Here is a 14908-nt window from a genome sequence, read left to right as displayed (position 1 = left end):
CCTTCCCTCCACTTACACCTTTTCCCCCTCAAAAATATGGGTTGCTCATAGATTCAATTCTATATGAGGTTTTGTTACATCCACGATTACCTTTCCCTCTTTTTTGAATAGGAGATTGAAATAATGTTAAAATAATGATGTGTCTTGAAACGTTAGTGACAGAGTAAACGATTACAAATGTGTGTTGTGTCTGAGAGAGAGAGAGAGAGAGAGAGAGAGAGAGAGAGAGAGAGAGAGAGAGGGGGAGGGAGAGCAAAATGTAAAGAGACGAAGGGGATGGAGAGTGGAAAAGCAACATGGAAAGAGAGAAAGGATTTGGGAGGGAGAGGAAGGAAAGAAAAAAGACAGACAAACAGACAGACAGACAGGCAGAAAGACAGACAGACAGGCAGGCAGGCAAACAGACAGAGAGACAGGCAGAAAGACAGGCAGGCACCCATGCAGACAGACCAGCAGACAAGCAGATACACAAATAGACTGACAGTTGACAGACAGACAGACAGACAGACAGACAGACAGACAGACACACACACAGACAGACAGACAGACAGACAGACACACAGTCAGACAGACAGACAGACAGACAGAGCAAAGCACCACCTCCCATACACTCCGTGTGTTACACAAAGTTGCCCTCACCGCATCCACCATGAGCCCCTTAACGTCCATTCCAAATCCCAGCCCCACACTCACAGCTCAGCAATAAGCTAGGAACCAATGCCCTCGGCATCTTTCTAACAACCGAATTGAAGCGACCTTTGAACCCATCCCCAAAGCCTTTAATATCATGAGATCAGACAGCCTTATCTTTCAACACGATGAGAAGATTTATCACCCCCGGAGAGATCAATACGAGGCAATGAGCTCAGTTTCCTGGAGCCAATTCCACGCGGAGTTCGTAAACTATCGTATACTGGGTTGCCTTGGAGCGCTGTAGAACGCAAGTTTTTCTTCAAGCCTGTGAAATTTGTTAGAAGTTTATCTCCCACCCCCTTTTTATAGAAAAAACCCAAGAAAAAACATAAATAAAGAAAAAACAAAACAAAACAAAAAGTACATTTTACAAAAAGGTCTTTGGGTGCCGGAACGCTTTGTGACCTTTTAGAACGGTTGTTATTTCTCGTTAAAGTGGAGTGGGCACTCTGTTGTTATTCCTGAAACAGTCATACATGTAATTTGTTTAGAGTTATTGCATTGTATTACATTATGTTCTATTCTATTCTATTATATTATAGTATATTATATTATATTACTTTACTTGTTGTATTCTATTCTATTATTTGTTCTAATCTATTCTTTTACTTGTTCAAATCTGTTCTATTCTTTTTCACATATTCTATTCTATTCTAATTTCATATCTTTTTCTATTATGTTCTATTATAACATAATTTATTCTATTCTTTTCTATAACTTGTTCTAACCTATCTATTGTTCTATATTCTATTATCACGCATTCTATTCTATTCTTACATGTTATTTGCTTTCTGTTCTCACATATTATTCTACTTTATTCTATTATTAAATCATATTCTATTCTATTATTACACATTCTTTTCTATTCCATTCTTTTCTCTCTCCCCCCCCCCGTCTCTCTCTCTCTCTCTCTCTCTCTCTCTCTCTCTCTCACTCTCTCTCTCTCTCTCTCTCTCTCTCTCTCTCTCTCTCTCTCTCTTGCCCCTTTTAGCTCGCCGTGAAGCATAGGCCATCAACAACATTTCTGCAGTGAAGCCTGTCCTGTTCATCCTTTTCTAGCTGTTCCATGATGTCCCCACCGTTTCCATTTCCGCTTGTACCGCTCGCCTCCATGTCATTTTTGGTCTTCCTTTCTTGCGTTTTCCTTGTGGATTCAATACCAAAGCTATTCCATTCTATTCTATTCTATACTATTATATTCTTACACATTCTATTCAATTCTATTCAATTGTATTCTATTCTGTTCTATTCTATTCTATTCTATTGTATTCTATTCCATTTTATTCTATTCTATTCTATTCTTTTCTATTCTATTCTATTCCATTCTATTCTACTCTATTTCATTCTGTTCCAATTTATTCTTTTCTATTCCGTTCTATTCTATTCTATTCTATTCTATCCCACCGTGCTTCTCGTCCCCCCAGACCTGGATGAGCGGAGGCTGAACCACGACCTCTTTCACAAGAACAGCTACAACAACCTGATCCGCCCAGTGGTGAACGCGTCCGAGTCGCTACAGATCAACTTCTCCCTGGCCCTCAGCGCTATCATCAATGTGGACGAGAAGAACCAGATGGTCATTACCAACGTCTGGTTACAGATGGTAAGATAATGGGTGGCCGTTTTTAGATTATTTCCCATATTCAAGCATCTTGTTCTTGTTCTTGTTCTTGTTCTTGTTCTTGTTCTTGTTCTTGTTCTTCTTCTTCTTCTCCTTCTTCTTCTTCTTCTTCTTCTTTTTCTTCTTCCAAACACACACGAAATTACATTCACACGCACGCACACACACACACTCTCACACAACCACGTTCTCACAAACACTCACATACACACACACAAACAAATACTCACACATAATATACCTACACACACACTCACACAAAAAATATGCCCGCATTTTTATTTTTATAGAAACTGAATAACATCACATTATCATCAGCTTTTAGTTTCTTTTCTGGGGTTTTTTTTTCAGTATTGGTTTGACTACCAACTAACCTGGGACCCGTTAGACTATGGGAACATCACAGGACTGAGGATAAACCACTCCATGATCTGGATTCCTGACCTCGTACTTTTTAACAAGTGAGTACAAAAGTAGTAGTAGTAGTAGTAGTAGTAGTAGTAGTAGTAGTAGTAGTAGTAGTAGTAGTAGTAGTAGTAGTAGTTGTTGTTGTTATACTTGTTGTTGTTGTTGTTGTTTTAGTAGTAATAGCAGTAGTAGTAGTAGTAGTAGTAGTAGTAGTAGTAGTAGTAGTAGTACTAATAGTAAAAGAAGAAGAAAAAGACGAAAAAGAAGATGAAGTAGAAGAAAAAAAAGTAAAAGAAGAAGTAGAACAAAAAAGAAGAAAAAGAGCAGCAACAACAACAGCCACGACAACAGCAACAACACAGTCAAAGTTCATCATGCTTGCTCTCAATGAAGGGGCATAACCGTTTGAATTTTCTAAAACCTTCAAATAACATGGAGTAGTGTCCCTTTATCCCGTTTCATAACTGTTTTACTTTTGGAAACATTTATTTTATTTCTCTTTGTAGCCTCCCGTAATCTGCACTCACACAGATAATGATATTTAAAAAAAAATAAAAAAATAATAATAATAATAATAATGATAATAATAATAGTGATAATAATGAGATCCTTCATTCTTGAGGGAAAGGGGGGGGGGGGGGGATATATTTTTGTAAAATTCTGTCTTGGAACTCAAACTCACACTTTGTAAGTGCATGGAGAAAAAATCTGAACCAGTGCACCACCTCCATATCTGCCCTCTTTATTTACCACCCCCCCCCTCCCCCCGTCCTCCCCCCTTTCCCCATGAAAAATATGAGTAAACATTTAAGAAAAATAAAATGAACAATAATAATTGAAAACAAATACAAAATAAATAAAGAAATACATAGATTACATTCAAATATTGAATAAAAATACAAATACAAATTTGAAATAAATAAACTTAATAATTTGATCAAATAAAAAATTAAATTAAAAAACGAAAATATAAAATGAATTTTTAAAATGTAGATTAAATATACATGGATAAATTTAAAAAAAACAGTAATAGTTAAATTGAAACTTTACAAATATATAGATTAAATACAAATAGATAAATAAATACATATATTATACAAAAACGGTACATATTTCCTTTCAATTTTCAATTGAACTTTTTTTCTGTCACCCTTTCTCTCATGTATAGTTGGATGTCGAGATATATTAATATGTAGTTTTCGGCCAATGGCTAGGTAGGTGGCTTCTGATGTAGCTAGAAATGTTGTTCTTTTGGAGGACCCGGTTGACACGGTCCTGGGATTTTTAATTAAATTTTTTTTTTGTGGTCTACCCCTGGCTTTGTGTCCCGTTTCTTTTGTATCACATTTTTATACTCAAACAGCTCCCGCCTCTCTAAAAAAACGTATTAGTGTTGAAAGGTGTTTAAACTTTCGTTGTTTATTTGTTTTTGTTGTTGTTGTTTTTTGGGGTGGGGGTGGGGTTCATGCAGCTGGCTTATTTGGACGTATTCTCATAAGGTGACGGAACCGCTTAGTCCTTCAATATTGAGTAACATGCTTCATAATATCAGCTTCATCCGTAAATTGGGTTTGTCTCGAAAAACGTTCCATTCGAAATCAAGCGCTTTTCACAACTGAGTAAACGTAAACCTGAGTCTTCCATACTTAGTTAATTTGACCTAGTACACAGATCCAGGGTCTACACTCTCGTAGAAACTCTTTATATAATAATTGTAATATTGTTATTATTATTATTATTATTATTATTATTATTATTATTATTATTATTATTATAATAATAATAATAATAATAATAATAATAATTATTATTATTATTATTATTATTATTATTATTATTATTATTTAATAATAATAATAATAATAATAATAATAATAATAATAATAATTAATAATTAATAATAATAATAATAATAATAATAATAATAATTATTATTATTATTATTATTATTATTACTATTATTATTACTACTACTATTACTGTTATCATCATAGTTTGTTGTTTTTTTCTTGTGGGGGGGGGATGAGTTTGTTTTAGCCTCATGAACACAAGAAGGCTTTAATTTAACTTATTTTAATCTAGGATAGTTTCGCTCCTTATGAAATCTCTCAGCTGTGTGACGTTGTAACTTTCCTCAGTGCGGATGGCAGGTTTGAGCCCACCTACATCCCCAACTGTGTGGTGGAGTCCTCGGGGAAGATCACATTCATCCCGGCTGCTATCTACACGTCATCATGTACGATTGATGTTGAGTATTTCCCCTTTGACCAACAGGTACGATTGGTAGAAGAATTCTTTGTTATTGTGTTTTTTTTTCTTTTCTGTATTTTTTCCTTGCATTATATTGTGGTAACACAAATTTCCCTCAGAGTATTAATTAGCTGTCTGTTTTGGGTTCTTCTTCTTCTTCTTCTTCTTCTTCTTCTTCTTCTTCTTCTTCTTCTTCTTCCTCTTCCTCTTCCTCTTCCTCTTCCTCTTCCTCTTCTTCTTCTTCTTCTTCTTCTTCTTCTTCTTCTTCTTCTTCGTCTTCTTTTTTTAAATTTATAAATCATTACCTTTGATGAGAATTACACTTTTCAAAGACACAATTTTAAAAAGAATTATACAGTGGAAGGAGGATCACTGTCTTTAGGGACCGTTCAATGATAAAGACGGGTAGCGCCGTAGAGGTAAGGCTACCAGACTCTTAATAGTAAGATTCTGGGTTTTGGAGTTTGAGGCTCGCTCAGCTATTTTCCCTTTTTCTTTCTTTCTTTTTTTTTCTTTTTTTTTTTTTTTTTTGGTAAGTGTTTTGCGGCGCTCGCAACTTTACAACATGGTCTAGTGAATGTTGTTCCGGTGGCCGTCGAAGCCTATTCTAATCTATTTTATGATCACCAAGGGATCTGAAACGTGGGCATCTTGCACACGTTACTTACGAGATTGTTTTGCCTTTATCCGAGAAGGCTAGGTGTTATATCTGGCTTACCAAAATATCACGAGTGTGGCTGAAATAAAGCAGAAAGAAGAAGCGAAGAAGTAGCAGGAGAAATGCAGCAGAAAGAGGCAGGGACCCAGAGGAGGGGGCAAAATGTGTGTGGGTGGAGAGGGCGGGGAGTCAAAGTGGAGACTAAAGTAGACATGTACATTATTGTCAGCTTTAGTTTTCTTTTCATATTGAATTTAAATGTGAGTAATCTATAATTTAGTTTCTGAGTACACATGCATGGGTTTTTACGGTCCTGAAATGCCAAGAAAAATGTGCCTCTAGGAAAATAGATTATTGTCTTATCTTATTTTAAATACCCGTAAAGTGCTGCAAACGGTGTTAAAAGGGTACGATTTCACACGTATATTTTCAAGAAGACGGATGATGCAGAAGATGTAGGGGCGGAAGAGTGCACAACTGTACTGAACGTGGAATTAAACAACATTCCCGTGTGCATCAGCATCCTCGCGCAGTTCGCTACCTTAGACTTACAAAACTCCATCTGACTTTTTTTGCCCGTTCGAGTTACTGTGTTGTCAAAATGTTAGTTTTAAATGTAAAAAAACCCCAAACAAACATAATGTAGGTAGAAATGTCGACAACTTTTCCCACCTGATTAAAAAATGTATATTATTAGGCTTACTACATTAATTGAACAGGTAGTCGACAATCCACCACAACAGACAACTAGACTCCACCCCTGCTCCCCCCCCCCCTCACCGATATACGAAGTCATTGATGTTTATCGCCTCTATACAGGAATGCGAAATGAAGATTGGGTCGTGGACCTTCGAAGGCAAGACGCTGGTGTATCAGCTGGTGGGCAATCGTAAGATTGTGCTCACGGACTACATGAAAAATGGCGCCTGGGACATCATGGATTGCCCAGGCAACATAACCACTATAGACGACGCCATGACGGGGCAGGTTCGTGTCTTCACACACTTTTGGTTATAGTTTTTGCTTGGTTTTGTATTTCTGCATTAAAATTATTTTTTTGGGTTTTTGTTTTGTTTTGCTTTCGGGTTTTTTTTTCATTTTATTTTGCCTGTTATTTAATTTTATTTGCTTTTTAAACCACTGTCACCTTTACTTGTTTGTTCAATATATAGAGTTGCTGTTATTATTATATCATTGAGATTTTAGATTTACTACAAGTTTTTTGGTACTTGCAACACAAGACACATAGTATATAGAGTCAGGATCCCTGCTCTTCTAGGAGCCATAATAACAGTATCATTAGGGTTGCGTGACGTCATGGGAATTAAAAAGCTTTGATTTATTTTAAGGATATGGGTCAAAATGTCCCTTTTACCTACTCAATCTACATTGTACTACGTCTCAGCTAGGGATAGGGGAAGTATTACAGCGATTTGGGAAACGGAAATTCTGATATATTGATAGACCATCCATCTTCTTCCCAACACCATGATTAAAATTGATTTATGTAAATTAAGCCTAATTTTAATCTCTTGCCCTAACGTCAACTAGTTACCCCAAATCCTTAGCCTACGTCTCAGATGGACGAGAGATCCTGAGCTTTAATCTCAATAACATCAGAAAATATAGAATACGGTTACGTGTCTCCAGAACTAGCGGTAATGCGTTCTCATTAGGGCTGGGCAATGAGTCGCTGTAGCAGAATCCGGATAATATGTTAGTACACTTCTTCAGCAAATAATAGGATTTGAAACGCTTCAGCAAACGGGTTAGCATCACTTCAACAAATTATGGGTGCACACACTTCGAAAAACGGGTCAGGAAAGAAGGTTAAGATTCTAAATTCTGAAAAATGTTTCATTGAGAATTATCCGGTTAACCTTGTAGATTATCCGGATTTTGCCCACCTCTAGTTCTCATAGGCTTACTATGTTATGACATCCAAGCCTGTGCACTCTGACGTAACTTCTGTGAACTATGGGATGCATTATATTACTATGTTTTGAACCACAACAAGGGAAAGCAGGGAAAGGTTGCACGTGCACTTAATTAACTGTAGTGAGACTGGAGTTTTGCAGTTCATATTTTGCGAGCCCATGGTGCAGACAAGAGCAACGAGCTCTTTATATGGAGAGAAACGAGCAGCGGCTGTGACAGTGTCCTGTGAAGGATAATAATAATATAATTATTTCGATGGTTCAGTATACATGTAATCATATGAAACCCGAATGACACATTTTCTAAAATTTGATTTTTTTTGGCGTCCGATCTTCTCTTCAAAAGGATAATAATAATATGTGATGGAGAAAGATCTGTCGCACGAAAAAACAAACAGAAGTCGGTTTGAAAAATGTGTACGGGTTTCTTATACTAAACCTTTGATTTCAAGACGATCTAAAGAGAAAGGTATCACATCTAAATTGCCCAAGGTTTTATTTTTTGTTATCGTAAGCCTCTCGTAACATTTAATTTTGATTTGGAACTGGAATATATAAAAATTGTCATCGTCACCTTCCATCTAGATACCCCTGCTTTTGTCACAAATAGGCAAACATCTCTTGAGTTGTCATTCTAGTGGTTAGGCTACCGGACTCGTAATCGTGAGACTGTGTGTTCGGGGGTTCGAGGCCCAGCTCGTTCCGACGTTGTGTTCTTGGGAACGGCACTTTACACGAATTCCCCACTTGGGTCAGTCCTTTCGGAGATGGACGCTAAACTCAGAAGTCCTTCCTCTTAAATAACTTAACAGTGTTGATGTGGGCGTTAAACCTATACCATCTCACCATTTTCACATCCTCCGGAAAATTGTTACATGCACCTGTCTGTACAGTCAACCTTAGACTTCATAACTAGCAGCTGTTTCTGTACACTAGTCAATCGATCAGACGTATATTTGTCAATATCTTCGCGCTTCGACTTCCTGAGAGCCATCCGTTGTTTACGTGCACGCTGTCAGCTGGTTGCTAAGCCAACTGGCAACAGATAGAGAATGACGTAACGTCAGCCTTACCTGCTTTAACAGCCACTGGTCAAGACAACCACCTGTGCGTACAAACAACTTCTCACCGCTGTTCAAGAAAATTTCGTGGTCTTGAAGTATGGTGTTGGACTCTTATTCAATAGGCACTGAGCTCGAAAAATGTTCTTCTCCCAAATGTTCCCGTTTCACTTCCTGTCTGCTCTCCAGCTATGTTCTTTCACATGTTTTCATCTCCACTTTCTCCACACCCCTTTCTCCGCTCTTCTGGGCTTTTGCCTCTTTCTACTATTGCTGCTCCTGATTCTTGCTACTGCTGCCTTTCCAACACATCCTTAGATCTTCAGGTATGTAAGATCGAATTTCTAACCTTCTGGGGTAAGGGCGAAAATAATATCGGAAGTCTCGTGTGCAAGTTGGGAACATTAAAGATTCCTGGGTGGTCCTAACTAAAATCGATAAGAGTAAGATTCGACCGCCATTTGGGCGAAATTCAAAAGTAAACAATATTCTAGCAATGAATATTTTTTTTATTTTAAAAAACCTTGAAAATACTTGACGTTAAAACAACCAATACATTAACTGTGTCCCGCACCCCCATATGACTTTATGCAGTTGCGAGCGCCGTAAAACTCATACCAAAACGTAAAAGAGCAACGGAAAATAAACCAAACAGAAATCAAAACGAACAGAAAACAAAACAACAATAACAACAACATCAACAACAACAGATCAAAATGAAGACAATCACATTTTACAAACGATCACTTCTCACTTACTTCACGTCTTTCTCGCTTATAATGACACTGTACAGGATGTCCTCTTGCCACAGACAAGCACGTTTTCCTGGACAGTGGCTGGTCATCTTGGCCAGAATCAGCTGTATTGGGTTGATAGGATATGTGTGAGAGGGAGGATGTATTAGGGAAGAGTACGAGTGTATATGGGTGTGCACATGTGCGTGCGTAAGTGTGTGTGTGTGTGTGTGCATGTTTGTGTGTGTGTGTGTGTGTGTGTGTGTGCGTGTGTGTGTATGTGTGTATGATGAAACACCAAAGCAATGTGCCAGGATCTGGACTATAAAGATGTCTTATTTTATTTTATCTTTTCTTATGTTATCGATATCATATTCATTTTTGTTAAACAGAGTTTTGGAGAGCGCGATTTTTTTCTTTCTTTTTTATCCAAAAGACTATTGCCTTGACCTCGGCAGCGTCGAGATTTTGAGTGGGAAGAAACACGAGTTCATTCTCTAAAAAAGAGACCGGGAGACCGATTTAGGTGCTGCATGAAGCTATCTAAACAATGTCGTGGCTTACCATTCAATAACACGTTGTTTACTTGGTTCTGTCCTTACTGGCGTTAACCCTTGTAGAGGGAACCAGACATCCTGCTTACACGGAAGCGATCAATTTAGCAGCAGCGGCAGTGACAGCAGCGGTAGTGACAGCAGCAGCATCTGCTGCTGCAAAGTACGTACGTCACAGAGGTTGGCATGGCAAGACGACCTTCTCCACGTTCAATCTGCCAAGAGGATGGTCTCGTGTTAGGGATACAATATGTGCCTCGATGTAGTGGAATCAGACGCTCGTCAATTTTTTGTGCCTATGGGGTTATTGGTATCATCTTAAAGTCTGTTCATTTGCATTCCTTTTGGTGAAAAAAAATACCCACCTATCTTGAATAGAAGTTGAGATATTTGCAATTGAAGGACGTCAGGGTCGCCTGGTTTCAGAGATAAAATTACCGAGAAAATGACCCCCAAAGCTTTGTAACTTCCATAGCCTGGGAGTCCTTGGAAACTGAAAATTTACATTTTTGTGCCTTTCATCAATGTTTTTCTGTAAAATCCACACAAAAATGGAGGTTAAAGGTGTTTAGCCAAAAAAGAGCATTTGATGAAAATGAAAAGCCAGTCAGCTAAAAAAAAGTCAATTTCTTTGATTTAATGATTTTGACAATCGCCTGATTTCACCACGATGTCTATATAACAATACCATCCGTCGCCCTGGACAGTAGGGATGGGATCGTGATATTTTATTTGAGTCGGTGGTTGGAGAGATGGAAAAGGGGGGGGGGGGGACATGTGAAGTAGCCAAGTGAATTTGTGTGGCATTTTGTTGAAGTCAGGTGTGCTTGAAAATACAACGAGATCAACTTTTTTTGCCCGTCGTGCAATTTTTATCGATTTTCATTTTTACTCAACCTCTTTAATGTCCATAAAGGCATACTAGTGTGTGTATTTTCTTTATATTAAAAAACGCTGATGAAAGGAACGCAAAAAAATGTAAACTTACAGGTTTCCAAAGACTCTGAAACTTTGGGTGCCACTAAACCTTTGCAGTTATTTTCTCGCTAATGTTTACCTCTGATACCAACCAACCACACCTCTTTTAACTGCAATTATTTTGACATGCATCTGTTCAAGACATGATAGTATTATTCAATCGAAATGAAGAGGGATCAAGGGCTGGTGAAGGGCCTCATTTAAAAGATGAGAAACACCCAAGCGTCTCATATAGCTTCTCCCAGTCTAGCCAACCGCACCTACTCGTGGTGATCTCTGTCTGCACTGACGTGGCTCTGGCAAATGGCGAATCGTTGGCGCCAACAAACCAACCCCTCTTTGCCAGGAGTGGTAAAATCAACAGGCTGGGAGTAGGTGTGACCCCACAAGGTGCGGAGGGCAGAACCCACCGGCGCGTGGTAGACGCTATGCCCCCTACCAACACACTCTCACTCTCCCTTGAGTGAGTGTCCTCCTCTGCTACCCTCACCTACTTTTTCTACGCACTCCCTATGGTTGGCCTGTGCTCTACCTTTGGCCTAGTGCATCTCCATGGATTCTCCTGGCCCCTGCAAGGATGAACACACCACTGGGTGGGATAGGCCTCTGGGACATGGCATGCCCAAACATGGACGTCTACGTACCGACACAAAGGATCCAGGACGTGACAAGCGGCTCGTCTGTGTGATTTTAGCTCAACAACGCTGCCAGGGTCAGACCAGATTAAGTTGAACCCCCACAGCCCGCCAGGAGACAGCGGTAGCGGGGAATGGACCACAGTGGATCGTGCCTTGACATAATGTAAAATGGAAGCCAGTCCCTGCTCAGTGCGTTGCCCCACTTCTGTGAGAGACAAAACTTGTAGCTCAGAAAACCCAATGCCAGATGCAACGAACTGCTGGTAGATCACAGACCTGGGTGGGAAGAAAAGCCACAGGCTCCCCAGCAAATATGGCAAAGTATCGAAATGAAGACACATTTTGATAGACAAGCTTTAAGACATAAGCAATATCTTCATTTCCCAAAACTCGACAAGAGCACAACTCCATCGTATCGTGACACATTAATTTGATAAAGACGTCCACTTTGAAACCTTTATAAATCCAGTTCGAGCACGTCACAAATACCCCAAGGTTTGTCGTGGATAGCTAAAAGAAGACTCCTGGATCAGTAATAATAATTTATTAAAACTTGGTAAACAGGAGCTATAGGTCCACCTTTAGTTCATCTGGACCACAGAGGCTCCTTGTTTACATTTGTGAGGCACGTGGTGGAATCAGGCTCTCGTCAAAATAACCAAAGTAAAAAAACTTGCATTTTTTCCTCAGGTTAGTGATTTTTTTTCATGCCTCTAAAAAGAACTCATATCTGTATGGCTTTTTCTGAAAAGCGTTGATTAAAAGCACAAAAAATGTAAATTTTCAGCTACCACGGACTCTTAAGCTAAGAAAACAACTAATCTTTGGCGGCCATTTTCTCACTAATTTTATCTCTGAAAACAGGTGACCCCCACCCCCTTCTTTTTCAAATATCTCGACTTGTATTCAAGATACATGGATATTTTGTTCCCCCAAATAAAGACAAAAGAACAAAATTTAAGATGATACCAATAACTCTACATGCCCAAAAACTGACGAGAGCCTGATTCCACCACGCTGCCTCACAATTGTTTTTATCCATATTGGCGTCACGTCCAAACAGCAGGGGGTTATTATGCATGTTATTTTATTTGGACCTAGACAGATGAAGTCAGGGAAACATTAACCACCCACGGCTTCCCCCTGACCAAAGCTCTCCGGTTGCCGACAGAGAGACGTCTCTTTCTTCCCGCGACACTCAAAAGAGTGTAAGCGGCGGATAAAAGTAAAAGTAAAGTAAATTGTATTGGTATCTATATGTGATATATTTTTGAGGGTGTGCTGACAAAATGAGTTATTTCTCGCTTTCCAAAAATGGAGATATTGGCTAAAAATCGACATTAGGGTCAAATTTGAACATGTTCTGTTAATGCCATATTCTATACTATGACCTGCCTTTTATAATTTATTATTTATACATTTACAATGTAAAAACTTTACCTATAAGGGCGATGTATCTATTTCCTTAAGGCTTGAATCTGAGAAGTAGCGCAGTTTGTCAGCAAGCTTAACATTTGATCATGTCGTGTTGTCGTTTCCACAGCCGAAGGAGATCATGATTTTCACTCTGGTACTGAGGAGAAAGACGCTCTTCTACACAGTGAACTTGATCATCCCCTGCTTCCTGCACGCCATGGCCTGCCTCTGTGTCTTTGTCCTGCCCGCCGACGGTTGTGAGAAAATCACACTGGTCATCTCAGTGCTCGTCTCCATGGCCTTTCTGCTGCTCGTCTTGCAAAAGGTTTGTCTTTTTGTTTGTTTAAACGTTTATATTATTATGTTTGTTTGTTTCTGTTTGTGTTTCTTTTCGTTTTTCGTTTGTTTCTTTCTGTTTGCTTGTTGTCTATTTGTTTCTGTTTTTTGGGGGTTTTTTTCTTTGTTTGTTTAGATTGTAAAGCGCATAGGGTTTGAGGTAGAGCTGGAATTTTGCGTTATACAAATGTTATTATATTATCTATTAATTTTTTAAATATTTTTTTTTTTGGGGGGGGGGAGGTGGAGGGGGTTGGTAAGTGTTTTACGGCGCAAGTGAATTTAATTGATAACACTGAAGAGTGCTGATATAGAGCTGATATTAATTAAATAGTATACCTCATTTACCCCACGTAATTGTTTTCTACCCTGATTTACAACACTTCTCCTAAGCATATTTTTGGTGCATACGTTACGTTTACTCGGCTAATTTATCTGATCTTCTTATTCAGAAAAATATAAAATATTATTTATCGTGTTAAAGAATCGTGCAAAGAGGGCGTATGAAGTAAAAAAGAATATTTTCGGAGAGTAATCTTGATATCATTAAGGAAAGTGTGGACTCGAATAGTTTGAATATTCATAGAGGTATATAGTCGAGCCAGTTATACGGATCGTTGAATCGACGAAAAAGATACTAAGATCATTTGTCGGAATATAATATAATACTTATTTTATTTCGTTATTTTTGATTTTGTTATTGTTCTTACTTTTTTCTCCAGATTTTGCCACCGTCAATGACCATTCCCCTGATCGCCAAGTACTTTGTGTTCAGCTTCATGATGAACGTCCTGGAGATTGTTGTGACCGTCATAACTATCTTCGCCAATCACAAGACTCCTCGTACTGACGTCATGCCCAAGTGGGTCTGTTGGCTGTTCTTGTACAAGTGAGTGAGACACAGAGTAGTAAACTAACACAGCAGTTACTATTGTTACTGTCTGTCTTTCTGTGTGTTTGTTTGTTTTTATGTGTGTCTATGTGTCTGTGTGTTTGTGTGTCTGCGTGCCCGTCTGTCTCTCTCTCTTTCTCTTTCTCTATCTTGCTCAGTCTGTATGTCTGCCTCTGCCTCTCTCTCTCTCTCTCTCTCTCTCTCTCTCTCTCTGCTGTATTTGTTTGTGAGTGTACAATCTGCGGGTAGTCTTCGTCTGTAGGGTAATAAACAAAGTTACATCCAGCCAAGTACTACATCATAATCAAAACAGCGTTAAATTTTCCTTAGCACATTTTATTCAGAGTTCTCTGCATTTAGAACTGAGCCTGTCCTAAAACCTCAGCGCAAAAAGGACAAGAGACAAATTCAAAATAATTTTACAGTAACAGCAGGGAAATAATGGAATTTTACAAGCTTTCATTATATTTATTCAGAAAACAATACTGTCATTGACATTGTCAAGAAATTGAAACTTAAGATGAAAAATTTCAAACATATTTCATTATCAGGATCCACGTTAGTCTATAATATATATATGGATACTGCTCTCATAACTGGGGCATCGTGTTGGAATTACAGGCTCTCGTCAAAATAATGAAATCAAAGAAACCAGCATTTCTCTGGCCGTAGGACAAATTTTTTAAATTAGAATTTTCCTTTTCTGTCCATTGAAGAACTCATTTCTGTGGA

At 38.5% G+C, this 14908-nt stretch overlaps 1 protein-coding gene across 1 annotated transcript in view; it reads left to right on the top strand.

Annotated features, from left to right (window-relative positions):
* LOC101845525 (acetylcholine receptor subunit beta-like 1-like) overlaps positions 1–14908 on the top strand; it is a 41027-nt gene that overhangs the window by 12170 nt on the left and 13949 nt on the right. Inside the window, 6 exon segments of the mRNA NM_001280804.1 lie at positions 2118–2296; positions 2666–2775; positions 4861–4996; positions 6450–6617; positions 13076–13273; positions 14007–14173. Coding sequence (NP_001267733.1) covers positions 2118–2296; positions 2666–2775; positions 4861–4996; positions 6450–6617; positions 13076–13273; positions 14007–14173 — 958 coding nt within the window.

Source organism: Aplysia californica, unplaced genomic scaffold (assembly GCF_000002075.1).
Source record: "Aplysia californica isolate F4 #8 unplaced genomic scaffold, AplCal3.0 scaffold00032, whole genome shotgun sequence".
Taxonomy (NCBI): domain Eukaryota; kingdom Metazoa; phylum Mollusca; class Gastropoda; order Aplysiida; family Aplysiidae; genus Aplysia; species Aplysia californica.
The sequence above is the reverse complement of the archived record's forward strand: the minus strand, read 5'-3'. Positions and strand labels throughout refer to the sequence as shown.